The sequence below is a fragment of the Pelecanus crispus genome, chromosome 11, assembly GCF_030463565.1.
Source record: "Pelecanus crispus isolate bPelCri1 chromosome 11, bPelCri1.pri, whole genome shotgun sequence".
Lineage (NCBI taxonomy): Eukaryota > Metazoa > Chordata > Aves > Pelecaniformes > Pelecanidae > Pelecanus > Pelecanus crispus.
Window position 1 is genome coordinate 23,577,840 of NC_134653.1, and position 24,157 is coordinate 23,601,996.

Genomic DNA, 24,157 nt, shown 5'->3' on the forward strand with positions numbered 1-24,157 from the left:
TCTGGAGTATCTGCCAGCAGCTGGTGATAAAACTGTTCCAATCGCTGTTGTCACAGAGCATTAGCGTGTTTTTGGAGTACTGTCCCCATCACGGAGACGAACTTTCAGGTAAACAATTAGGCTTTGCCTGGTTAATCTGCTCCAAGGGCCACCTCCCCACCACCACACTGTTTTTTCTAGTACTGCAAAGGTGCCTGTGGTTGTCATCCACATACTGAGTAAATTAGCAGTGGGTTATGTAGTGTTAGAGCTACCATTCCAGGGTAAACCTAGTGCTGCCTTCCCGCTTCCAAATGCTGTAGAAGGAGCACTTTGGTAATAAGCTCTGTAGGCATGTATGTTGCTGCCTAGTTTTACACAGAGGATGTGGACTACAGGGCTGTGTGATCGGTGCTGCTGCCAAACACTACTGTGCTGGGGCTGTTTTCAGAAAGTGTAGAAATGGCTGTCACCATTGTGCAAATAAGATGAAGTCCTGAGCGCTCTGAGGACAAGATTTTTCTTTGCATGTCAGTGCTGCCCAAACCCCCTAATGACAAGGCATAGAAAAAAGGGAATTAGATTTACCAACTTCCCCAAATCCACTGTCAAGGAAAATCACCTGCTAGAATAACTAACTCTCTACTCTTCTGTAGCTACTGTTCTCTGGACTAATAGCTTCATTTACTCTCTGCCAGTCCGCTACAATGCTGTCTCCCCCTTCCTAATACTGTATTCATCTTTAGTTCTTGCTTCTAAGAAGCTGCAAATCTCTATCACCTGCTCAGCATAGCATGAAGCTATCAGCACTGCAGACAGAGCTGGTAGTAAAGCAGGCAGTCTTATACTGTATAAAATTATCCAAAAAAGGCTTAAACTGTTCCTCTTAAGCATCTCTATAAAAGCACAGCTGGGACTGTGAAAGCTGTAGTTGTGTTTTGCTCAGAAAACACAAGCACAATGTTTTTTAAGTCCTCTTCGTTCTTAGAGTAAATGTTTTACTCCTGACACCTATTTGCAAACCCAATAAAGCTTCTTTCATTAGCACTGGCTCTAATTTGCTCGGCCTCATCCATTGCTGAAATTCTTCCTTATTAGTGAAAATATAGTGAGGAGGGAGAGATGTGGCTTCAGGGCTGGTATAGTGGGAAAGTGGGAAGAGCAGGAGTTACTCAGCCAGATCTTCCTACAGCCACCTGAGTGCCCAGAGTAATTAATTGAATCATTACCCCCAAACAGTACCTGAATAGCCCTTCCCAGTGAAGAAAGATGTGTTTGAAATAGCCACTGAGAACAACAGGGGTGGACTCTTCAGTGAAGTTGCTGAGAAAAGAATTACTCCTTCCCCTCCGACAGCCAGCTGCTGGAGCGTAGGGCTGAAAGCTCCTTGCAGAGATAAGTGATTCCCCTCCCTTCTCAGCAGCTCCCCTTTGATCAGTCAGGACAGAGGCAGGCTTGTAGTGTACTACACAAGCCTGACAAGATAGTTCTGCTCCTCAAGCTGCTTGAAGAGCCAGAAGGCACAGAAATAGCTAAGAAAGAGACCTACATCCCATTTCAGTAGGTTTTGGACAAGCTAAAAGTTAACACACACTCCCCACTTTCAGCCCGGCAGGCTGATGGGCACACACCAGCACTTGCCTGCAGTGGCTCAGAGGCTCAAAGGGCCAGTGGTGAGGCAGGTTTCTCACTGGTTAAGGCAGGGGTGGCAGCAGCATCTGCTGCAGCTGTGAAAGGATGATGGGCCAAGAACCAGCACAGTCCTGCATCAAAGATGTAAATGATTTACAAAAGAGCATGTAAATGATTTTAAGTCACTTTTCTTTGAACAAGACTAGAAGAGAACAGACAGCTCCTTACCCCTCTCAAAGTTCTCATCAGGCAGAAGCCAAGGGTAGTGTCAGTAGACCACAGTTGTATAAATGCTTTTTATATATAAAGTCTTTCGAACCGTTTTTAGGATATTGTGATTCCTTACAGTGTCTTGAAACTAAGGTGGAGGGACACTTTTAAGCATTCTCCATCTCCTAGATAAGGAGAAGTTAAAGGAGGCCAAAGGATGTCAGGTGAACACACAGGCATGAGACATAGATGAAGACTTTTTTATTTTAACACAGTAAGTTTGAGTACAACAGCAGAATTCCTTGAGTCCATCTTAGTTTACAGCATATCAGTAGGTGGCTGACATAATCTAGCTCAGAGTTGTTCAATCAGGAATCCATTTCCATTTTGACACAACCAGTTTCAGGAGACCAAATCCTTCTCTGCAGTGTCTTTTACCACTCCAAGCTGGATGCTGCTGCCGAGCATTTCAATCTTCACTTTTCTCATACTTGTGCTTGATGTGTTTCCACAGTTTCTGTATGTAAAACAAACAAACAAAAAAACACCTAAATGGTAATCTTAGCCAGCTTTTCAGTGATCATGGGATAAAGTTTAACTTTAAAATGCAAGTTATCATGAAACCTACATCCTCAACAGGCAGCAGCAAGAGAGGAAAGAAGAGATTGTACAAAAACACATTCACAAGTATCACCAGGGTACAACAGCATGGGTACTATCATCCTGCGTTTCCCTGCTAAGCAGAGGCATGCCCTGCTCCACGACAGCAACAGTTCCACGCAAAGGTTTCAGGAGGAGCAGCTAGGTGGCAGCTGAGAAGCCATGAGCCCACTCTGGAGGCAAGAAGCTGCTTTCTGCTGTGGAATGGACATGGTGGAACAGTTTGTCCTCTTACTGCTTTGTCTGTCCCCCTCCACCTTCCTACCCTTCTTTCAGGGCTTAGTGAGAACAGCACCCACTGATGCTGCCATGCCTCAGCTTCTCACACTCATGCTGCCCCTGGAGAAGGCAGCAGATGGAGTCCTGTACCCAGGTCTGTGGGACAGGGAAGGCACACAGCGGGCTCCACGGCTTTTAGACTAGATAGGAAGGAATCTGCAGACATCCCACTTCCCCTGTTCTACTCTGTGAGCCAGAGATTATGAGCATTCCAGTCGCATTGCCTTGGCTTCCCACTCAGACTGGACAAGGTATTTTTGCTCCCAGAGATACAGGACGCACAGAAGAATCCTATTCCAGGCACTGAAATCTGCTGGCACAATGGGGACTGAGGGAACCGCTGCACAAGGGCAAGGCGCGTGCCGTGCTTTGTTGTTTGTTGTAGAAAATGCTTCAGATTTTCAAAAAAAGTTAACTTTATTGATGATTTGTTTTCAAACCCTCCTTGAGAAAACACTAGCATGTAGAAAATTAATGCTACAATTAAAAAAAAAAAAAAAGGAGTTGAGTGCAAAGCTGAAATTCAGATGTGATTTTATGTCAGCTTTTAACAAATGACTTGCTAAAAAGGAGGAGACATGGACCCTGGTCTTGCTCTTACTTTATTTCCTCAGCTCACCCAACCCCTGGTGAGTTACTTCAGGACAGTGAAGATGTCACTTTGTGTGGTACCAGTTTTCAGCTGGTTTCATGACCTGGTTCACGAGGCCAAAGAACAGACATCATGCTGTCAGGGAAGGCGCAGGGCAGCTCTTCCCAGCACCAGGGCCATCAAGATGACCTGGCTATCCTGGGAAACTGTGCCCTCGATGCTCCGAGAGACCTGAGGCACGTCAGCACTGCAAGACAGGGAAAAGGACCACTGTGCAACAGAGAATGTGCAACAGACTAAGTTTTTGGTGTTTTTTTTTTTGTTTTAGTTTTTTTTTTACTTAGTGCAAGATGGAAATAACAGCACCTTTTCTTATGGCATGCATTGCATGATCTCATCCTGTCCAGGACACTGTTTTATGTCCTGACCATGTGACTCAGCGTCCAGGCAATTATTATTCTATCACAACTCTACTTTGAAATATAAGGATGACTTGACCCATCTCATCTAACGTTCACGCCACGCCCAGGACAGCAGACTCTGCTGCCCTGTACAGCACTGCATGTCCCAGCCACAACTCGACAGCACTGCACGTTCACCAGCCCTTATCCCCTCTCTCTGCCAAGGGCAGATCATGAAAGGTAGAGTGCTACCCACGGAGCGCAAAGCAAGCTCAATCCATTTTAACCTTCCTGCATCTCACCATCTTTGACAGCTTTTCCCCAGCGGCCTTCGCAGCCAGAGAAGCCCAAGAACACACTGAAGCCCTGACTACCAAGCGCCACGACACCAGCAAAGCCTCCACAGACGGGGCAGCTGCCGCAGGGCAGCGCTGAACTGCGGCCCCAGGGCCGCCGTGCCCGCGGCCTTGGCGGTCGGGGCCTCCTTGGGGAAACCACGGTCCGAATTCAGCCGGGGGAGCGCCTGCCGCACGCCGAGGGGCCAAGCCGCGGGCCCGGGAAGCTGGGGACAGCTCGAGGTGCAGGCCCCGGGGCCGGGCCCAGGCGGGGCCGGCCTGACCTTCAGGGCCGGGCCTGTGCCCAGGTGGGCTCGCGGCGCGTCGCCGCCCTTCCTTACCCCCTCGTTGAGGTGCTCGAAGATGGCGTCGGCGCCCTGGTCGAAGGCGCGCTCGAAGAGGACGGCGCCCAGGACGATGGTGAGGGCGAAGGTGGAGGTGCGGCGGAACAGCGCGCTGTACGCCTGCCGCAGCAGCGCCATCTTGCCCGCGCGCTCTGCACATGCGCCGCCGGAACGGCACTGGTAGCGCAGCGGCGCGGAGCCTCCTGGGGGATGTAGGCGCCGGGCCCCGCCCGCCGCTGGGCCTTCTGGGAGGTGTAGGCGCCGCTCCCGGCAGGCACTGCGCTGCCTAGGCCTCAGGCCCGGCGGGAGGTGAGTGCCGCCGGGCCCGGCGGGCGGGGGCTCGGCTCCAGAGGAGGCGGTTTGAGGGCCTTGGTCAGGCTGCGGGTCGAACCACTATCCCCTCCTGGCACCTCTTCTCTTCAGCGGCTTCCGCTAGGCAACCCGAGTCTTTATTTTGTGGCTTTCTGAGGTGAAATCAGTAGAGTTAGCGCAGGCCGGCGGGCTAAAGTCCTCATTTTTGCCACAGCAAAATAAGGCGTGCTGGGTGAGCCCTCCCCGGCCGCAGGACGGGCCTAACGCCGGCTGTGGGGCCGCGGGGGCAGCGGGTCTTGCTGGGGGGCAGGAGGCACCCCCTGCCAGGGGGGAAAGGAGGAGAAAAAGGGGGTTGTGTTAATGTCCTCTTCTGTTCACCTCCTCGGGGAGGGCGGGGGTAATTTGGGTGGTTTCTTCTTGTTTGGGCCCGCTGCGGAGGGCAGTAAGCGTCATCAGCATAGTCCGAGCAGGAGATGGATGCTGTGGCTCCTAAAAGCTGGAGGACGCTCAGACGGCTGCTCCAGAGGCCTCGGGAAAAGCATGTCATGGCCCCATGCGGCATAACTGAAGTGGAAATATTCCTGTTTGCCACCATCTCACTTTGTGTTTTTCTTTCTGTTTAACCTCAGTGAGGGCAGAGGAGCCCCGGGGTGGCTTCAGCACCGGTGGGAACGTGAGATAGATTTGGGTTTGGAAAGTGGGGACAGACAATGGGGGTGGGGTATCTTGAAATTGAAATCATCCTGCAGCAGGATTGTTGTTAAATGAGCGTCTACATCAAATTTCAGAACAGATCCTCAAGTGACACTCACTCTGTCATTTCATTTGTCTTGGCCACTCAGGATGAGCATATAGTCTGGCTGCATAGTCATTTCTATTTATGTTTGGTTCCCTGCATGTAGCTACTGTGTGATTTCTGGGGTAGGGCAAAACCTCTGCTTGTGCTGGAAGCCCATACAGAGGCTGTGAGGTGCCTAATGTATTCCCATGCCCCATGTATAGTGTTATTCCTTAAGCCAGCCCATTGAAAAGATCAGTTATGATTTTTTGAAGTTAACTGTCTCTAAGATAAATCTCCCTGGTAGCCTATAAACTGCCACCACTAGGATGGGTTTGTGTAACAGACAGGTTGATGTTAATCCTGAATCGAGCTGGTGGCTCTGGATTTACTCCGGGTGTAATGGAAATAAGAATCTGTCCCTCTGTCATTGTGAAGGTGTTGGCAGACTCTGCCAGCATTTTGCGTCTTCCCACAGAGATATGAGCACATTTAAATTGGCAGCTGAGTATCATAAGCTTGACACTTGGATTTAATTGACTTCACATCTGTCTGGATATCCAAAGTGGCTGAAAGGGCCCCGAGCCTGGGCTATAAGAAAGCAGGAAATTGAGGTCAAGGCCCAGCAGCAATTCTCAGGGTTCAGCGTGGAGAAAAGCAGTTACACCCAGACAAAAACAAGTCTGCCATATGCCCGTTTCTGGGTCACCTTCTTCCCTCTGTCCACATCTCAGGGAAATTGGTGAAAGAACCCCTGGAGAGTCCTAAATAAAATCTGTAGCTAGTAGAGTGCAATGTGGAGTGTTTTGGAAGCAATTTGAGAAGGGAAAATGTAGGATAATGCACATGAGATCTTGCCTGGAGTTTTACCAAGCACCTCAGCTGGTTGAGTGAAACACCTGCTAGGTGTCTTAGAACATGCTATTTCTTATAAAACATTGCTCCAAGAGGCTTACAGCGGAGGATTTTTTTGTTAATACTTTTAAGCATCGAGATACAAGACAAAGCCCTGGGTTTTTTTGTATTTGGATTTATTGAGAAAGACATTTAAGCTCAAACAAAGCCTGTCTGAAATCGTTTATGGCTGCCTGTGGGTCCAGGGGTCTATTTGCCTGAATTCAATTGCAAATTAAGGTCTAGAAATGTTAAGAGGAAATGGCCAAGCTGAAGCAGTTCTTTATAAAGCAGCTACATTTTCTTTATTTCATAATGGCTAAGATGGATTTAATTAGAAAACATCTCTGTTTTCAACTGAATAATGCTCTTTGTTTACTGTTTGAGCCATTTGGGAAAATGGAAATAGGTTAGCCAGTGTTGCTCACAAGCAGCTTTTATTCCTACGTATTAGTTCAGCACAAAGCACTGTGGATGCTGCTACTGCAGAGAGTTGTCAGAATCCAGCCAAGATAATCCATGCAATTGAATTCTTAAAAAGATGGAAATAAGTGTTCAGTGTAATCTTTGGAGGGGGCGATCTCTGGGAGAATCTGATGCTCCTCTAACTGCTTTTTTTATTCCGTTCTTCCTCTGCAACAGGAATTGCTAGGAGAATTTGGGAGCCGGCACCTCTGGGGTATGGGATCTGGCTACCTAAAATCTGTAGGAGCTTTCTGCCCTTGTTGTTGGGGAAGGAGGGGGAACAAGCTTCTGCAATTATTGCTGTCGGGGTGATGAAAGGAAAAGTTTGAAATACGATTTCAAAGGCTGGCTGCTGCTGGGCTTCTGCAGACAGAATTCCCATTGAGATCTGTGGAAAGTTATGTGGGACCGCTGCAGAATCTCATTTGTTTTCCCCGTTCACAGCAGCTGCTTCTGCAGAGATGGAGTGCAGGAGCCAGCAGCTGAACCAGGAGGCTTTTATGTTACAGAAACTTTGGGAGACTATGGCATAAGATGCAGAAGGGGGATTTTTCAGTACTCAAAAGCCACAGCAGACCCTGCCAGTGGGCCAGAAGCTGAGGGTAAGAGCGTTCCCTCTGGATGTGGTTTCCACTGTGGTTTCCCACCACAGTGCAGCAAAGCTGGCTGGCAGGGCTGGCTGCAAAACTCGTGCAGCAGAGCTGGCTGGCAGGCTGGCTGCAAAACTCTGGGACGATCTAGTAAAGGATGGGGGGTAATTATGGCTTAATGTTCATTAAGCAGCATTTGGTTTTGTTTTCTTGGGCTGGAGTAGGACAATTTCAGACCCCAAGCCCTACAGAACTCAGTTGCACCTTCCAAGCAGGAGCCAGGTCTGACTGTGTTTGCAGGTGAAGCAGTTTGCAAGCCCGTTCAAAAAAATGGAAGATCTTTCCATTGAATGCAACTGGATGCAGATGGAAGAGACTACATTTTAACTTGTGGTGTGAGGCCTGAGAGATTTCCAGGGATGTGATTTTGAAGCAGCAGTTCTCAGGAGTCAGGGAAGGAAGGGAGTTTGGCGCAGTTGCTCATGAAGTGCCAGGATGGATGGCTGGCAGGAGGGCTTGGCAGAACTGCCTTAGCTCAGCGTGCACAGCTCTGAGGGATTGCCTGTTGCTGCTGCTCTTCCTGCTGATTCTGAGGAATTGTTGGGGAGGCTGTGATTGATTCTGACCCTGTTTTATTTATAAGATCTTTATTTCTTGCACTGGTCTCCGTGCTATTTTTTAAACGCATTTGGCTGTCAAAGTGTCAAAAACTGGAGAATTGCTTTTGGAGTTTATCTCCCAGTCCATCCATCTTTGGCATTTATCAGGTACCTTTATATCACTCTGGAGAGAACTTATAGCTCCTTCGGGGTATCTGTTGCACCTCCAGCAAGGACAGCCAATGGGGACAGGGCTGCACTTAATCACAAACCCCATCTGCCCTGCCAGGGTCTGGGCTGCTCCAGGCCCAGCACAGATGAGAGCACCCAAATTCTGTCCTGTTAACTTCTTGATACTCCACACAGAGCCTCCAGACTACAAATACGTGTGTGATAAGCCCCTCTCCCCTGTGGGACGAGAAGGACCAGGCACCTTCAGGTTGCTTTTGGTGGCCATGGAGTTGGGGGTTCTTTCCTCCTAGCTATGAGGCTGTTGTGATCTTAGTTATTGCAAGTGCTATATTCAGTGAAGCAGACTCATCTTGCTGCCATAGGCTGGGGAGGATAAGGACAGCAGTCCTTGATGTACAGGAGTAAATAGGTGGCTAGGTGAACTGAACAAAATGTTAGGTCCTTTAGTGTTTGTGATGCAGCTTCCCACTTGCAGTACAGGTGAGATCGGCTTTTTTTTCATCTTTGAGGAGTTGCTGAGTTTCTTCCTTACCTTGTAGAGATGGACATGGGGGAATTTCCTTCCTCTTGCATGGCAGCTTGTGGAGGTTGTCTGTGGTCTGGGATTAAAATCTCGAGGCCCCGGGTGGAGGCTATGGCATGGATGTCTAGCTCCTCCTGTTTGTACATTGGATGGTTTCTGCTGCACCTTCCCTGGTGCAGGTGGTGGCTGGGAGCTGTTGGCTCTCTGGGGGTCTCTGCTTTGTGCGATCTGAACTCCAGCACACTCGGGGAAGGAGAATTCTTTCAGCAGAGTCATTGTTGCTTTGGGTAACAGAGGTAAGAAATGCAGATCCGAGCCTGCTCTCCCATGTACATGCAGCAGATGCTGCCTTGCCAGTCTCTGATGGACAAGAATATATACTATTGGGTCTCACCTCTTTCTCTGTCTGCCAACCCTAAATGATTTGAGTTGTTCTCCTTTGGAAGCAGGTGCTGTAAATCTTGGATCCTCCGTTCCCAGGGCGGGCATGGCTGGGCGCCGAGGATCTGTCTGATGGTTCCCAGGCCGCGCTGATGCTGCTCTGCCAGAAGAGAGATGGGGAAAAGATACTTCTGTGACTATTGTGACAGGTCCTTTCAGGACAACCTTCACAACAGGAAGAAACACCTTAATGGAGTGCAGCATCTCAGGGCTAAAAGAGTCTGGTATGACTTATTCCGAGGTGGGTACTACCAACTGTCTGCCACTCCCTTTCTGGGACTGGGGAGGTGATGGATGAGGTGTGTGTTGGGGGAATAGATGAAATAAATCAGCAGTGATGATTTATATTCAGATCGTCTGTGCCAGTAAACTGTGGACTTGATGCTGTTGCTGTCAAGCAGTCTCAGAGGCAAAACCCTCATGTGTCTGGATGTGGGAAGGGGAAGTTGTAGATGTCAGCTGGGACTTGAAATGAGGTGGAAGAAATAGGGAGGTTGTTTCTGAGAACAGGAGTTGCAGATAAAGCTCTCTTGGCATCATGGGCAAATCTGAGACAGGAAACCTGAGTGAACAAAGGAAGTTATCGGTTCTGAAGGTGAGTTAGGTGCCTTCTGCAATCCAGAGTTGATCTCTGAGATGCGAGGAGCAAGGGATATGGGCATGTATGTGTGTCGATAGAGAAAGCAGGCTGGAAGGCAGGCTGTACACACATGTTGCATGAACCGGCGGGAAGCTGGCAGCAGTTCCGTGCACTGGGTGGAGATGTTGGTTCTGAGGGTGGCTGTGGGAGGAAGCATGAGGATGCAGCTGCTTGACTGGAGACCCCAGAAGGGTGAGAGGTTTGGGGAAGCAGCTCAAAGCACAGTATGCTCAAACCTATCTTAGCCAAGCCGGGGAGCAGAGCAGGAGGGCTAGATGCGCTGGGGCTTTGGCAGAGGAGGGATTGGAGTTCTGGGGCTGGAGGCTGTGTCAGGATGCGCTGGAGGAAAGCCCTGTGTCCTCTGCCTGTTTAACTGACTCTTCATTCAGCTCTGCACTCTGACTTGGCTCGCCATGCAGTTACGTGTGTTTTAGTACCAGCCCGTGGAATACGGTGGGAATGTGCGTCCAGGGTCCTGAGAGCAGGACTGTGTATTTTGACAGCAGCAAAGACTTAGTTTGGGTTCATCTGATTGTGAAACCATTGCCTGTATGTTCGTCTGCTTCCTCAGGATCAGGAGTTGCAGGCTGTGTTTGTCTCCTGGCTAGCTAGGTGAGGAATACCCTGCGGAGCTCTGGGTGGCTCTGCTGTCTGCTTAACCATACGTGGAAGTTGGAAAGGCTCTCAAGTGTGGACAACCAGCAGTCCCAGCCCAGCTCAGTTCTAGCTGGGTTAGTGATGGTGAGGCAGATTACCTAGCACTTTTCTTCTCACCAGGCTGCAACTCTTGATTTCCCTCTGATTGATAAAATTCCTCATCCCATCCCTGATTAGGGGGTTTATCTCGTCTTGTCTCCAGACTCTGTGGCCTGGCATCAGCCAGTGCAAGTTCTTCTGCAGTCTATGGGAGCTGCTGTGTCTTTGGGGCTCACTTTCCCCGGGATGTCTCCGGGAGGTGAAGGACCATTTCAGTGGTGTTCACTGGAGACTCGGCACAGGGTTCTGTGGGGCCTTGCACAGAGCTTTTCTGAGAACTCTGTGAGTCTGCCTGGTCTTTCTCTGCTGCACAGAAGTGCTGCAGAGTCCTTGCTTTTCTATCATGCTTTTTTTTCCCCTACTGGCATGGGGAGAAAACATGAAGCAGAAAGCAAAGAAGGTGCTATTTGCAAGCCAGTGAAAAGCTGAAGCCAGGGGTACCGATAGGGGCTGTTAATTGTCAATTTGTCCGTGGCTTAAGTTAATGGTTGTCATGTAAAATGGCTTTGCACTAGGCAACTGACCTGTTTGGGACCATGATATGATGGGGTATTGCTGTGCAAGAGATCTTTACCCTGTTTTGTCCCTTGTCTCCCCTAGATGCTGCCGCTATCCTGCAAGAGGAGCAAACCAAGAAACCTTGTCGGAAATTTCTACAAACAGGTGAGTTCTTCTGAGGTAGAAGTAACTGCCTGAGCTCCGGCAGCTCCTTCGCGAGCCAGACCAAGGCTGTTCTGGAGAGCCCTGGTATGTGTGCTTGTCTTGGAGGGAGCGAAGGGCTTGGGCCTGTGTGTGCACCATGCACGTGTAATGGATCTTGGGTTTGCACGCACATTTACGAGGGGAGGCCTTGTGTGTGCGGCTGTCATGGAGCTCTGTGACTTTTGTTCCAGGACAGTGTGATTTTGGGTCCAACTGCAGATTTTCCCACATGACAGAGCAGGACCTGGAGAAGCTGAGTGCCCAGGTTCAAGGTGAGTCCTCGAACAAGGAAATGTCCAGGGTTCTCTGAGGAGGAGGAGTTGCTGCAGGGAGTGTGGGCTGCAAAGGGGCGCGTGAGGGGTTGTGCAGTGAGAGCCTGTGGTCCCGTGTTGCCTGTGTGCAGCAAGCCAAGCCTGGGTCCTTCCCACCTGCCTCTCAGTGATACGTGAGCCTGTAGCGTGGCTGTAAGTGCTGCAGTTTTTCATATGCTCTCTGCTCTTGATCTGCTGGCACAGACACAAACCTAGAGCTGAGCAATGCTGTTACTACATAGCAGCAAATATCTGAAGCAGAGAGTAGGCTTTCTGGGCCCTCCGGGTTTTGTTCAGTCAGGGAATAAAAACTGTCAGCAGCAGAGGGCACTGGTACATCACTTCCCCTTAAATTTATGGATTTGATTTCCCCCCACCTCTCTGCTATTACCAGGGAGTTGCTGCTTCCACTCTTGGGAAGAGCTAGCCTGCTGTCAGTTGGGTTGTCCTGAGGAGAGGACATGGGGTCCTGGATGCAGAAATGGCCTCTGCTCATGTGGCTTTGGGTGGAACTGAAGTTTGGGCAGAGGATGAATGGCAGCTGCTTCCCTGCTGTGAGTCTCCAGAGCACTTTTGAACTTTTTCATTCTGGGAGTACCACCTGCTTGCCCTAAAAGGCATGGCAGCTCTGTTTTCTCTATAGGATTCATTACTTTGGTGGTTAGAGAAAAAGTGAGGCATTGGTGAGAACTTACAGAATGGTTGAGGTCCCCACTGACGATTGTCTAGTCCCAACCCTACCTTGCTCAAAGCACGGTAAACTAGAGCAGGCTGCTCAGGACTGGCTGTCCAGTTGTCTTTTGAATATCTCCAAGGCTGGAGACTCTACAACCTCTGTGGGCAACCTGTTCCAGTGTTTGACCACGTTTGCAATAATTTTTTTTTTTTTTAAATATTGAAATGAAAATTCCTGTATTTTGGTTTGTGCCCATTGTCTCTTGCCTTTGCTGGAGTCCCTCCAGTATGTCCCTGTCTCTGTGGTACTGGGGAGCCCCGCGCTAGACACAGCACCCAGACATGGCTTCACCAGTGCAGAGCAGAGAGGAAGGATCACTTCCTCGATCTGCTGGCAATGCTTTTCCTAGTGCAGCCCAACTTCTGAGCAGATCTTGTGCCCACACTGCTAGCTGAAGCCAACTGTTGTTTTGCCAATAGTCTGGCAAAAGCAGGCTTAAGTGTTGAAAGTGTGTGTGTGTATGTGTATGCATACATATGAGGTTTGGGGTGTGCGTGGGGTAGAGACTCTCTCCTGGCCTTCCGAGGGATCAGATTTGAGGAGGCAGGGCTCTGGTAAGCCTGGGGGAGCAGGAGGAAGGCAGGCACTACAGAGCTATTCCAGTCCTTGCCGTTGCTGAGTCAGTCTGCGAGTCCCTGAGGCGACTCTGTGAATCAATCACTGAACAATGCTGGCAGTCAATAAAACCCATCTTGTTGGGCTGCACGGGAGATGGAGCACTCCAGCCAGCCCTTCTCAGAGTGGCAGTGCCGGGCTGGCAGCCACATTCCTCTTCCCCGCTGCTAGCCCAGAACCTCTCCCCGACCCTTCTCTGCTGCGGGGTTTAAGTGCTGGGCTCCTGAGAAGTGGCATAGGATGTCAGCCTGTTTGCAGGAACCTGTAGCATTTCCAGTCATTGAAGGCTGTTTATTGCAGGAGAAGTGAAAGCTCTTTGGAGCAGAGTGGAACTGCAGGGGAAGGCTGGCAAGCTCCTCTGCGCTTGGGCAGGTTTCTTTGCCAATTACGCTTGTTATTGAATATTGACTTCTGTCAAATGGGTCAGGTGTAAGTGGAGAATTGGCTAGTGAAAGAGCTGATTCCCGGGAGATTACTTGGAAACCTTGCATTTGTATTACTGAGTCAAACATTTAATTAAACAATTAGACTTGAAGGAGCGATGGTCAGGGGTTGGCAGGGTGCCTTATCCTTGGCTGTGCTGCTCTAACACGAATGCCTGGTTGTAGAGTTAAATCCTGCTCACCTCTCTTGTGGTGTTGCTCCATGGAAATCCTGTGTGAACTGAGCGAGCAGGCGGAGCATCACACAGACCTCTAAATCTGATCAGTTGAGCCTGCAGAGAGCTTGGAGGGATTTGATGGAGGGAAGAGCTCAGCAGGACTTGGTGGAGAAGAGGCGCAGCCCATAACACAGTAGACTGGATGGAAGGAACAGCTGCAAAAGCCAAGCCGCCATTCAGTGTGTCATGGGGGCATTTTGCCACTCCTTAGGCTACTGAAGCATCAGTGGTGAGGCTTAGGGCAGAGTTTAAGTCAAGCTTGTGTGATGGCAGGTTGGACTGCAGGTTGCATTAGTCATGTGGGAGACCTGATCCTCATAGTATGTCCATCAGGCGCCTGTCAGTAATGTCCCTATATGCATTAGCAGCTAGTCACGGTGTTTCTGTGCTGTGAGGCATCACAGGCCACTGCCAGTGAAATGATACAGTACAGGTTAGAGCATTGGTCTGGATCAGACTGCCTCTCACTGAATTGTCAGTGTCCTCATAGATTTCCCGTCTGAACCCACAGCGTCAGAGAGATTTTGACATGCTCGCAGCCTGGAGTGGTCAGGGATTTGAGATGAGCTGAGAGGCTAGAAGCTCCAGAGCCCTGTCACCATTTTGTGCAGAGCCTTGTGTGACTATGCTGGAGATGACCACGCTCTGCCTCTGGTGGGGTAAAAGTGGATGGTCTCTTGGTGGGTCCACAGTGCTGTTTAACTCTGCTTTCCTCAGCTCTGGTGCATGGGCATAGAAGCAGAGGAGCTGTCAGACTGCATTGAACTCATCTCCCCTTGTCCAGGGGTGGATGCTTCAGAAAAAGGTGCAAAGAAATCCTGTAGTGAAGTGTAGCCCACTAACCCATTGTTCAGGGGTGGGCTTGCATCCTAAACCACGGCAAAGACTTTTCTGACCTTTTTTAATGATGCTAAACTGTGATGGCACTTTCTTTGTCATATAAATACTGAACCTGTCCTGAATCGTTGTTAAGTGGTGTTGGTAGTTCTGTGTCGGTGAGCTCCCCTTGCTAATGGTGCATTTTTATTACAGCCAAAGGAAACATTACATTATTCTTAATCTTAACATTTGGCCTTTTTAATGCAGGGAATTCACCCTGTTGTTTGTGTTAGTCTTGTGAGTTAAGTAGGAAAATTTCTGGACGATTCGCTGTTCTATATCAGCTTAGAGCGTGTCCTAGTTTGGCTTCAGCATTTCTGCACCCCGTAGAATATACTCATCAAGAAGCAACAGTTTCCACCTTCAGCAGGGAGGGAGGCATATTCCCAGCTGTTACCGCATCAAAGCATTAGCCTTCTGCATCTGCTGCATCATTCATCAGCAAGACACTTCCAGGCTGTCATTTTAAGTACAGTCATGTCAGGAAAGTCACTGTCAAATTGCCATCTTCTTGCTTAAAGTTATTGGCTCCCCACTAATCTGCGTCACTTCTGCTGGTAGTATTGACACAACCCAGCCTCTTTGGTGAGCTCCAGCTAGCTGGAGCTGCGAGGGGAGGGTAAGGGCACAGTTGGGTGAGTGTTTGCAATGTATCTGTGTGATTGAAAGAATATGCGTGACCCTGCTGGGGGTGGCTGTAGCCAACCAGTTTAACTTAGCGATGAGCAGGAGAAGATGTGCTCTCGCAGTCGGCTGTCACTTCTTGGCTGCAGGGCAGTAACTTCTTAAGCTGCTCATTGCAGGGCGTCATCAACCTCATCTCTCAGCTGCAGTCTGCCGCTGTTCATGTGCTCTGGAGGAGTTTGGGCTGCCACATCTTCCTGCCCAGGGCGGGAGGTGAAGGATTACATGTAAATCTCTTTGCTGGGTGACCTGCTCGGTGCTGGTGGTTGCATCTTGCATATGGTGGTGTCTCATTCAGGAAGAAAACTCATGGTAGAAGTTGCATGGGAAGAGAAGATAAATCTGGACTCCCACTCTGACATCATTAGAGAGGCACTTCATGACTACAGACACTCTGTTAATTGGCTGTAATTAGACTTAGAAGCAAATAGCCCAGTGAGAAAGAGGGGGGAAGCACCTTCATGCCTGTCATGCTGCTGCAGTCTGGCTGGATGCACTACCATGTAGGAGGAGTAAGTGCTGGTAATTGTGTTTCTGTTACATCTTGGAATACCTGTTGACATTCAGGGGGTATTTCCAATCTCATGGTAGTATTGGTGGTCCCTGGATGGGACATGTGTGCTTCAGAGGAAGATGAGATGAAAGATTTGCCTTTTTGATGGGTGTGTATCAAGGTGGACAGAGCCAGACAGTTGCCCATACCTGCTGCCTTACTTCTCAGCCCAAGGGTTGGAGTGGTTTGGAGCAGTAGTAACTTGTGGAGCTGCGTGAATGGGGAGCCAGCTGGATACCTTTCTAATCTGGACACCTGGGGCCTCATTTAGGCCAATGTGAGGCTGGAGTCGTTCCAGTGCAGCCGGTGAGCTTTTCTGGTTGAGACAGTGAGTTATGGCTGATCGAGTGGGCTCCCACCATTTCCTGGTGTGGCACTTTGGGGCAGTGGCCTTGGGGCTCCCTGGTGTAAAAAGAGAGGCTTTGGCAGGTTTTGGTATGTTCTGTGTTGGGGCTTGGAGTGGGCTGAAAAGGAAATCTTGCGGTACATAGAGGCGGGAGAGGTTTCTCTCTGTGATTTTCTTACCTGCCTTATCAAAGCCTCTCACAACCACTGCTTGCCCCCTTGCTGAGGTGGGATGTGCCCAGGTGCTCGCTAGGTGGAGGAACCTGGAATAAAGGGAAATAAGGTGGCTGTGGTCAAGGTTGCCAGGGAAATCTAACTTGGGAGCTGAATTCAGATATCCTAAGTCTGAGCAGTGCCCAGCTCAGCAGACTAAGCTTCTTGCCTCCCCAGTGCCCTCACCTGTCCAGGCTGTTGGGTTGACCCCAAATAGCTCTGCTGGGGCTTTGCTCCTTGGGAACAACTGTAGGAGACTTGAACAGCCCTGTCTCCAACCGTATCCTTATAGCCCGGTTGCAGAGCAGCACCTCGACATCAGGACCACAGCAGGCTGTCTTTGTGGTGGCAGTGAGTACATCGTCACCCCTCCAGCAGCAGCAGATGAAAAGGCTGGATGACAAATTATCCATCTCTGGCTGCTCATTGTGTAGCACATTTCTGCCATCCTTATTAATATTCAACAGGCAGATGAATAATTGGTTGCCACCACTAGGATGAAGTGATCCTTCACTCTGCCCAAGCAATATTAATTTCACACCCTGTCTGGAAACGTATAATATTTTCCTTAAACGTGTGACATACGGCAGGTAGGTGTGGAGGAGGCTCTTGGTGGGCACGGCTGCAGGTGGCTGCCACTGGGGTGGGACTGCTGGCAGGTTGATCTCTAAATGGGATCAGGGCTCCCCCAGAGTGCTTGTCCCCAGAGCGTTTGATGAGTGGGGCAAAGTGGAATGACACACAGCTGCCTTGGCTTCCTTTTTATTAATATCACTGTTTGTTTTTCAAAGTATCACATTCCCTTTTCTGTTAGGTGGGAACTTTCCACTAGGCTGGAGATCTAATATCTCTGAGCATCTCCTCAGCCTGCTCCGCCTGACGTGCTGTCAGGAGCATGACTGTGTCGTTTGTGTCAAGGGCTTGTGCTAGACCCTGTTCTCCGCTAGGATCCCTTCCTGCTTTGTCACTGGTGCTAAGGGGGGACCGGGGAGCTTTGCTAACTGGGCAGCTGCGGATTTCTGCCCAGTGGGAGGGACTGGTGAGTGCTGGGCTGTCCTGCTGGCTCTGTGCCCTTCTGCCCGGAGAGGACAGTGCTGCAGGACAGGGTGCCTGCAGGCATCTGCCCCACACAACCCCCCGGGGTGATGGAGGGGTTGAAAGCTTGAAAGGACCTCAGGCTGTCCTGTCTCTTGGTAGACAGCAGAGGTTTTCTACTGGTTTCCTTGCTCATTCCTAACTTGCATGAGAAAATGCAGGAACTTGTTCCCCTCTCTCCCTCCGCTGTGCTCTGCTCTGATTTTGCACCTAGGCTGAGCAGGGCTGGGCAACAGCCTCCCGCCCTGTCTCTGCAGGGGCTGGGGATGCATCACGCAGCGTGCACCTTAAACAGACCTGACAGCATCTCTGAAATCCCGTCTTCTGGTTGTACGCACACTCTGAACCTTTCAGACTCTCGCGGCCTGCCAAGTCTGTATTGATCCGGACAGACGTCCCTGTCACTCCGCCCTAACTGGGCAGAGGTGGCAAAGTCCCTCCTGCCAGTTGGAGGTACATGTCTTTGGAAACAGCTCAGGGCTCAGGGCCAGCAGAGGCTGTTTCAGGCGAGGATGAGGACGATCTACCCTGGGGGGAGATGTCAGACTCCCCTCAGTTAAGTGCCCGAACTGCCGCCGTGCTCGCTGGCTTAGTTGTTCCCGGCTCTGTCTGGCTGGAGCTGTCACCAGTGAGGAAGCCAAGCATCAGATGGCAGGTGGACAGTGGAGGAGGAGGAGGAGGGGCCGCCACAGGCAAATTGCAAACTCTCCACCATAAGAACCTGTGCAGGGTAATGAGCAGCGGGTTTAATGGAGTGAAAGGACTGCAGTGCGAGCATCTGATAGCCTTCTCTTTCTCAACCAGGGGAGCAGAGATCGAAGGAGCTGCGGCAGGAGGGAGCAGATGTCCCGCCTGGCACCATTGAGGACTGGCTGGAGAAGAGAGCAAAGAGACTGAGCATGGCTCAGAGTAACAGGTACTGGTGGCTGGGGAGCATCCGTGTGAGGGCTGGCTGCTGCTTCTGGCCTGCATGATGCAGAGGGGGGATCCCACAAGAGGGGTCTGAGTGGGATAGGAGAAGGCGCAGGTGATCAGAGGCCCCAACTTGATGGGACCCCCTAAGCTATCATTTATTACTTGGCCTGCCAGCACTGCATGCCTGCTCTTAGCACACGCTACAGACACGTATGGATCCAGTCTTGCATGCATCATACATGATCATCAAAGTTGCATGTACCTGTCTCCCCATGTGCCTGGGGGACAAGCCAGGCCTTGCTGCCTGTGGCTGCTTCCCTGGGGAAGGCAAGCAGAGGGGTACTCCTGTGCTCTTTCCAGAGTGCACAGACATGCCTGGAAGGACAGTGCCACCGCAGTGCCCAGTTATTAATGCCCAGAGGTCAGTGGCAGGAGCCTGGTCTCATCTGTTGACAGCTTCCCCATCCTCTGCCTGCCCTGTCTGCACATCTCTGCCTGTCCCTGCCAGTGAGAGGGTGGAATTAGCTCCTCCTCATGGCATTCATTCAGATTCGGGTGCCTGCCGGTGCCTGCTGTTTCCTTGCTCACCTGACTGTGCCGCAGGCTTAATTGGATGACATTTGGGCAGGTGCCAAATCTCTCTTTTGTTCTTTTTCTGTTTGCTCCTGTCCTCTCTCTTGTTTGGTCTGGGCAGGATCTTCCTGCTGGTGCTTGTCTGGGCTTGTTGCTTTCTGCTCGCTCCATCCATCAGCTTGGCTGCCCCTAGCCTTGCAGTGGTGCTCACTGACAGCCGTAACCTTCCTACCCCCCGTACACTTCACTTGCCCCATTTTGCTTGTCCTGCCAGTGAATCCCTTGATCTTGGGGTAGATCATCTCTTACAGAAGATAGCCATCGCTATACCTAGAGGAATTTCCAGACCTTCCTAACTACTTGGTCCCTGTTGCCTCCAAAGATGCACAAGACCTGGGATTTCTAGGGTTGTTGCTTTCTACCCAGCCTCTCTGTCCCTGCAGGCTCAGAAACCATCTACTACAGGAATGAAACACCAGCTATTCAAAGCTTCTCTTCCTCTATCTGGCCTTGCCAATGCCTGTCCCTGTCATTTCTCTTCTCCTCTTGTGCTCTCCAGCCCCTGCATTGCCCTTCTGAGCAACTGTGTGTTTTGCTTTGTCCGCCAGAGAAGTTGTTTTGCACTGCCAGGGAAGAGGGCCTGTTTTAGGCAGATCCCTGTGCTTCTGGTGCCTGGGGAGTCAGTGTTCCTCCTGAAAATGCTTTTAAGGTCAAGGAACTCCCTCTCCTTCTGCAGTCCTTGAGGTCCCTGAAATGTGTCAGAATCTCTGGCAGGGTCTAACGCTGCTTTGGGGAATTTGTGGTTTTAGATGATAATGTGCCTAGGGGCTTCCTTGCCTGGCTGGTGATGTCAGTAAAGACCATTAGTCTGCACAAAACAGTAGAGAAAGTGCTCTCGAGGGCAGTCATCTCCAAAAGGAGATGCTAGAGACCCAGCTCCACCTCTGTCTTCTCTGGCAGCACTGAGTAGGAAGGATTCAAGCTGGGATGGAAGAGGTCTTGGAAGCATGATCTCCCGGAGTGTGATAGGAAGCTGTCGCTGTGTCAAGACTCAGGCTGTGAGTGTAGCTGAGTTTCTGTCTCTGCCTTGCTGGGGGTTTTCTAGCAGGACACCTGGCAGGCAGTCACAGGTGGAGCTACTGCCTTGCACGGTCTCCAAGTATGGCGCAGTGCAAAGAAAACGCCGCACTGGACTAGAAGTGGCCTTGTGGCCAGGTACTGCCTTGGCTGAAGGGTAGCACTTTCTTAAAGGCAGTACCTTGAGCACCATTTCTGACTGTCACCTAGATTAGCCCCATGGGTGGAGAGTTGCCACGCTGCCTTGCACCCGTTGTTCGTGCAGCCTCTCTCCCAGCCTGGCTGGGCTCAAGGGGACAATCTTCATTTGGAAGCCTCCACCTGATGCGTATTTTCAAACTCACTCCATGCCATTGCTTTCTGGAGAGCTGGGGTAGAGTTGGATGGAGTTCCTGTAGTTCTCTTAGCAGTGGAGCTCTGCCAGGGTGTGATTGATTTTTAACCTGATTTCCAAAGGATACAGAGCATGTCAGTGCACGTGAGTGTGTGCTTCTGCCATAACTGCTGCGGAGCCCACTTGTTGATTTCCATCAGAAAGGGGTCTGAGGCCTCAAAGATACTGAGATACTACAGGTTTCATGAATGTGGAAGTGGGTAGAGGAGAGGGATCCCATTAATGCCTTCAGAAAGGAAATACTCTTGACCCTTGCTAGAGACTGGAGAATCCACACAGGACAGCCATTCTGAATGCTCCAGCTTTAGGTAAACCTTTGATAGCACTTGTATCTTATGAGACCCCAGGGAACTGAGTACCCAGACAGCATCTTCCCTATTGATTAGTTCTGCTGCTCACAGAACAGCTCAGTTGATAGCTGTGCTGTTCCACCTTGCAGCATGCCTTGTCCTGCTCCCCACCCCACTGTACTGCTGCTGCAGGGGCTCCCCTGCCTGCGTGAGCAATAGTGCCTGGATGTAACAAAAAATATTCCTGCCTGAGAGGGGCTTGGTGTGTGTCCTAGCAGTCTTGTCTCATCCTCGGCTCTGAAGAATCCCCATCAAGGAGCTAAGCATTAGACCAAATGACTTTGTTCTGTGTTAGTTGCCTAGAAAACACTGCACTCAACTTCTGTAGCTGGCTTCCAACCACATCGTCGGCCCTGCAGGGAGAGGAGGGTGCTGCTTCTCTGGAGCATTATGTAAAGGAGTTTGATTAGATTTCTTCTGGCGTAACAATTAAAAAGATTCATCAGGATCGGAGGTAGAGGCCTGAGAAGCTGGAAGGCTGCTGTCAGGGCTTGTGCTAAAGAACAAATGAGTTTCCTGCACTCAAGAATTAATGGAAAAGGTATGTTTCCCATGAATTTAAACCTGCCCTGGCCCAGCACTTTCTTCAGCTGGAGACAAGGGAGCAATGCTTCTTGCTTTTGCACTTGTTCAGTCAGGTGTGTTGTTTGCAGCAGCCTCAACTAGTAAACTTGAAGGAGAGAGACAGAGAAAAAGGGTTTCCCAGGCTGTGAGTTGGAGGAGGAAGCCTGTTCCCTCTGCTGAAGGGTACTTCTGTGAAAACACCCCATCATTTTGGCAGTTTCTCCGTTTCTGAGGGGTCCTTGTCCTTTGGGAAGTACACAGCTGGCTTGGGATTCAGGCCTCTCGGAAAGAAACATCTGCTAATTTTGTTTGTTCTTCTCAAAACTCAGCTGTGTGAAGAGTCGAGAGCAGCTGGGGGTAGGAGGGGACGGGGCCAGCTGTGCTCCCAGCACCAGGCCTCTCCTGCCAGCAGCTGTTCCTGGAGCTGGTGCTGCTGCCCCTCTCAGGGGGCTGCGCCTGCCCCCCCCCTTACCTCACTGCTCCCACCTTACTGTTCAGTGGCGTGCGCTACGTTAGCAAGCACGTAACAGTAAGCTTGAATGGGCTGGGGGGGTGGCTACACAGCACTTCTGCTGTTGGATTTGGTGGGAGGCAGTGAATATACCTACTTGTTGATAACCAAAACCCTCCTCTGCTGGACCCCTCCTCTTTTGGGTGCTAGCGGAGGGGGCACGGGGAAGCTCAGCCCCTAAGCAGGGCCTTGCTATCAAACTGAGAGGGCCCTGTCTCACCTCTGCCCCTTCCATCTCCCCACCTCCGCAGTGCTCTGCCTGAGAAGCCAGCACCTTTCCAGTACCCGCCAGGCTGGCCGCCAGTGCAGGATCTGCCCCCATCCCTGCAGGCCCCCCCACCTGGAGGGTGGCCAGCCCCCCCTAACCTGCAGTGGGGCTGAGGCACAGGGACCCCCACAGAGGTTGTGCTGGAGATGAACTGCTTCCTCGCCTGTTCTAAGAAAGGGACAGAATTATTTATATACACTTTTATATCAATAAAAGCCCTCCCCCGCTGTCGCAGCCTGCATGTGTCGTGTTATTTCTCGCCTGGCAGCCTCCTGTGGGTTGAGCCGGTCGGGCAGTTGTCTCCCTGCCACTGGAATGGGGATCTGTGCTCAGCAGAGCTCCAGCCCCGTGCAGAAGGGCTGTCTGCTGTTGTCTGGAGCGGACACCCCCTCTTTCCTGGGGCAGGATCCGTCCCCTTGGACTGTTGCTGTCTGTGCTGCACCCTGCACTGCCTGCTCCCAGCCCAGCTCCGCGGCTGGGCTCTATGCAGCTGATCCAGGCCAGGGAAGGAAGCTGTAACCAGGCTTTTAAAATTGATGTTTAATACTTCCTCCAATGTTTATGACTTATGTTTGCTTCTGTTAAATTCAGTGTGTAAAACTGCTTCGGTTCAGGTGCCGGAGCTCCTAATGAAGAGCTCGGGGAGCTCCTGTAAGCCCTCTGTTCCTGTTCCCACTATGCCGAAGGTGAGAAGCAAGGAGGAGAAAAATATCCCAAGGTTTCTCCTTCTCCAGGAAACTAAGTAAACAGTAAGTGCCAGTGGGGCAAATACCTCCGTGGGTCGCTCCTTGCTATGGGAGCTGGCTGGCCAGGCGTGTGTGCTGGAGGCTCGAGCTGGGAAAGGGCAAGGAGGGACTCCGCAGCCCCCCTGCTCGCTGCGGGGCTGTGCTGGGAGCTGAGAGCCAGGCACAATGGCCGGGGAGGCCGGCCTGCCTCCAGCTTCTCCCCTTTACTGCTCCAGAAGGGGTGTCCTGGAGAAGACTTGGGTGCTTTTAGGGCACAGCTTTGCTATGGCCAAGCCCAGCACAGAGAGGCAGGCTGAGCCCAGCCATGTGGCTGCTGCAGGTGAGAGATTTATAGTCGTCCCTCCTCACCAGGAAAGGGAGGGATGAACAAAGCCCTTGGCTTGGCTTCTTGGGAAGGCGGGTGGGTGCTCGGCTTTACCGCAGAGCTGCCGGGTGTGCGGGGGATCCCGGCCAGCAGTGTCCTGGGAGAGCAGCTCTCCAGCAGCAGGTTTGTCCAGGATGGCTGCACCCCCTGCCAGTGTATTTCAGGTTTGGCTGTGCGCGGAGGCAGTAGGTCCAGATTCGTGGAGAGCACAGGCAGGAGCCAACTGCTTTGGCCAAATCTCATCTGGATCATGCCGATGCTCGGCTGCCTGGGACAGGGCAGAGCTCCTGCCTCGGGGTGTGTGGGCAGACGGTCATCAGGAGCTGTCAGCCCGAGCATGCCCCATCCTGGGACGCAGCTTTGACTCGAGCAGGGGCTGAGTGTGACCACAGCATGGCTGGGTGCAGAGCTGTGTGAGCCCTGCTGCAGCGGGGAAACCAGCCTTGGCCGGAGGCTGGTTGAGCTTTAAGCCAAACTAAAGGGTGGTTTTATCCTTCCCGGCGTGACTGTGGTTGCTGTGCTGAGCCCTGTGCTTGCTAGACTTCAGAGAGCGGGAGCCCAGGCCTTGGGCTCAGAGGATGCAGCATCAGACCCGTGCCCCATTCCTCGCCTCACCTTGCAGGAGCCGGCACGTGTGGGTAAACAGGAGCACCCATGTGGCGCCTATTGGGGTAAATCGGAGCTCCCTGGAGGAAGGGGACCCCTGTCCTGAATGCCGAGGTTGCACAGCTGCAGGAGGCCAAATGGCAGGGAAAAAACACTCCAAGAGGCTGTGGGGTGCTCCAGAGCGGGGGCTGCTGGGCTCTGCTCTCAGCTGTTGCAGGAGCAGTGTTGGCTGCTTTCCCCAGCCTGCTTTGATGTGCATTCCCGCGCCCCCAGCACGGCGCAGGGGGAGAGCCCCAGGGAGCCAGGGGCTGCTGGGGGGGCTCAGCCCATCACCCCCACCGCTCTGCTGACTTCAAAGGGTGACAAACAGCTT

General features: G+C 51.4%; 2 protein-coding genes across 9 annotated transcripts; one reads left to right on the top strand and one right to left on the bottom strand.

Annotated features, from left to right (window-relative positions):
• Positions 1–2,060: 2,060 nt before the first annotated feature.
• On the bottom strand, positions 2,061–4,576 carry UQCR10 (ubiquinol-cytochrome c reductase, complex III subunit X). Of its 6 annotated transcripts, XR_012831496.1 has the most exons (4): positions 4,430–4,463; positions 3,362–3,599; positions 2,450–3,237; positions 2,301–2,338 (listed from the first exon to the last, which is right to left on the bottom strand). XR_012831496.1 is itself a non-coding variant. In XM_075718661.1 (2 exons), the coding sequence occupies exons 1-2, from the start codon at positions 4,568–4,570 to the stop codon at positions 2,291–2,293; spliced, it is 189 nt and encodes a 62-aa protein (XP_075574776.1). In that variant the 5' UTR covers positions 4,571–4,576; the 3' UTR covers positions 2,061–2,290. The 6 variants fall into 6 exon arrangements, 1 of the variants encoding a protein (XP_075574776.1); XR_012831495.1 differs by lacking the exon at positions 2,450–3,237 and having other exon boundaries at positions 2,305–2,338; XR_012831498.1 differs by lacking the exon at positions 2,450–3,237 and having other exon boundaries at positions 2,306–2,338; positions 3,433–3,599.
• Positions 4,577–4,723: 147 nt separating this feature from the next.
• Positions 4,724–22,278, top strand: ZMAT5 (zinc finger matrin-type 5). Of its 3 annotated transcripts, none has more exons than XM_075718368.1 (6): positions 4,724–4,741; positions 9,232–9,467; positions 11,223–11,285; positions 11,516–11,596; positions 18,221–18,332; positions 22,052–22,278. In XM_075718368.1, exons 2-6 carry the CDS (start codon positions 9,341–9,343, stop codon positions 22,179–22,181), a joined length of 513 nt encoding a protein of 170 aa, XP_075574483.1. In that variant the 5' UTR covers positions 4,724–4,741; positions 9,232–9,340; the 3' UTR covers positions 22,182–22,278. The 3 variants fall into 3 exon arrangements, with proteins under 3 accessions (XP_075574483.1, XP_075574481.1, XP_075574482.1); XM_075718366.1 differs by having other exon boundaries at positions 9,235–9,467; XM_075718367.1 differs by lacking the exon at positions 4,724–4,741 and adding an exon at positions 7,983–9,081 and having other exon boundaries at positions 9,235–9,467.
• Positions 22,279–24,157: the final 1,879 nt, after the last annotated feature.

Bases quoted from the DNA above. Each gene is read 5' to 3' on its own strand.
- UQCR10 (XM_075718661.1), bottom strand. From the start codon at position 4,570: ATGGCGCTGCTGCGGCAGGCGTACAGCGCGCTGTTCCGCCGCACCTCC. The intron at 2,339-4,429 runs GTAAGGAAGGGC...TTTTACATACAG, and splicing joins TCGAGCACCTCAACGAGGGG to AAACTGTGGAAACACATCAA.
- ZMAT5 (XM_075718368.1), top strand. From the start codon at position 9,341: ATGGGGAAAAGATACTTCTGTGACTATTGTGACAGGTCCTTTCAGGAC. The intron at 11,286-11,515 runs GTGAGTTCTTCT...CTTTTGTTCCAG, and splicing joins TCGGAAATTTCTACAAACAG to GACAGTGTGATTTTGGGTCC. The intron at 11,597-18,220 runs GTGAGTCCTCGA...TTTCTCAACCAG, and splicing joins GCTGAGTGCCCAGGTTCAAG to GGGAGCAGAGATCGAAGGAG.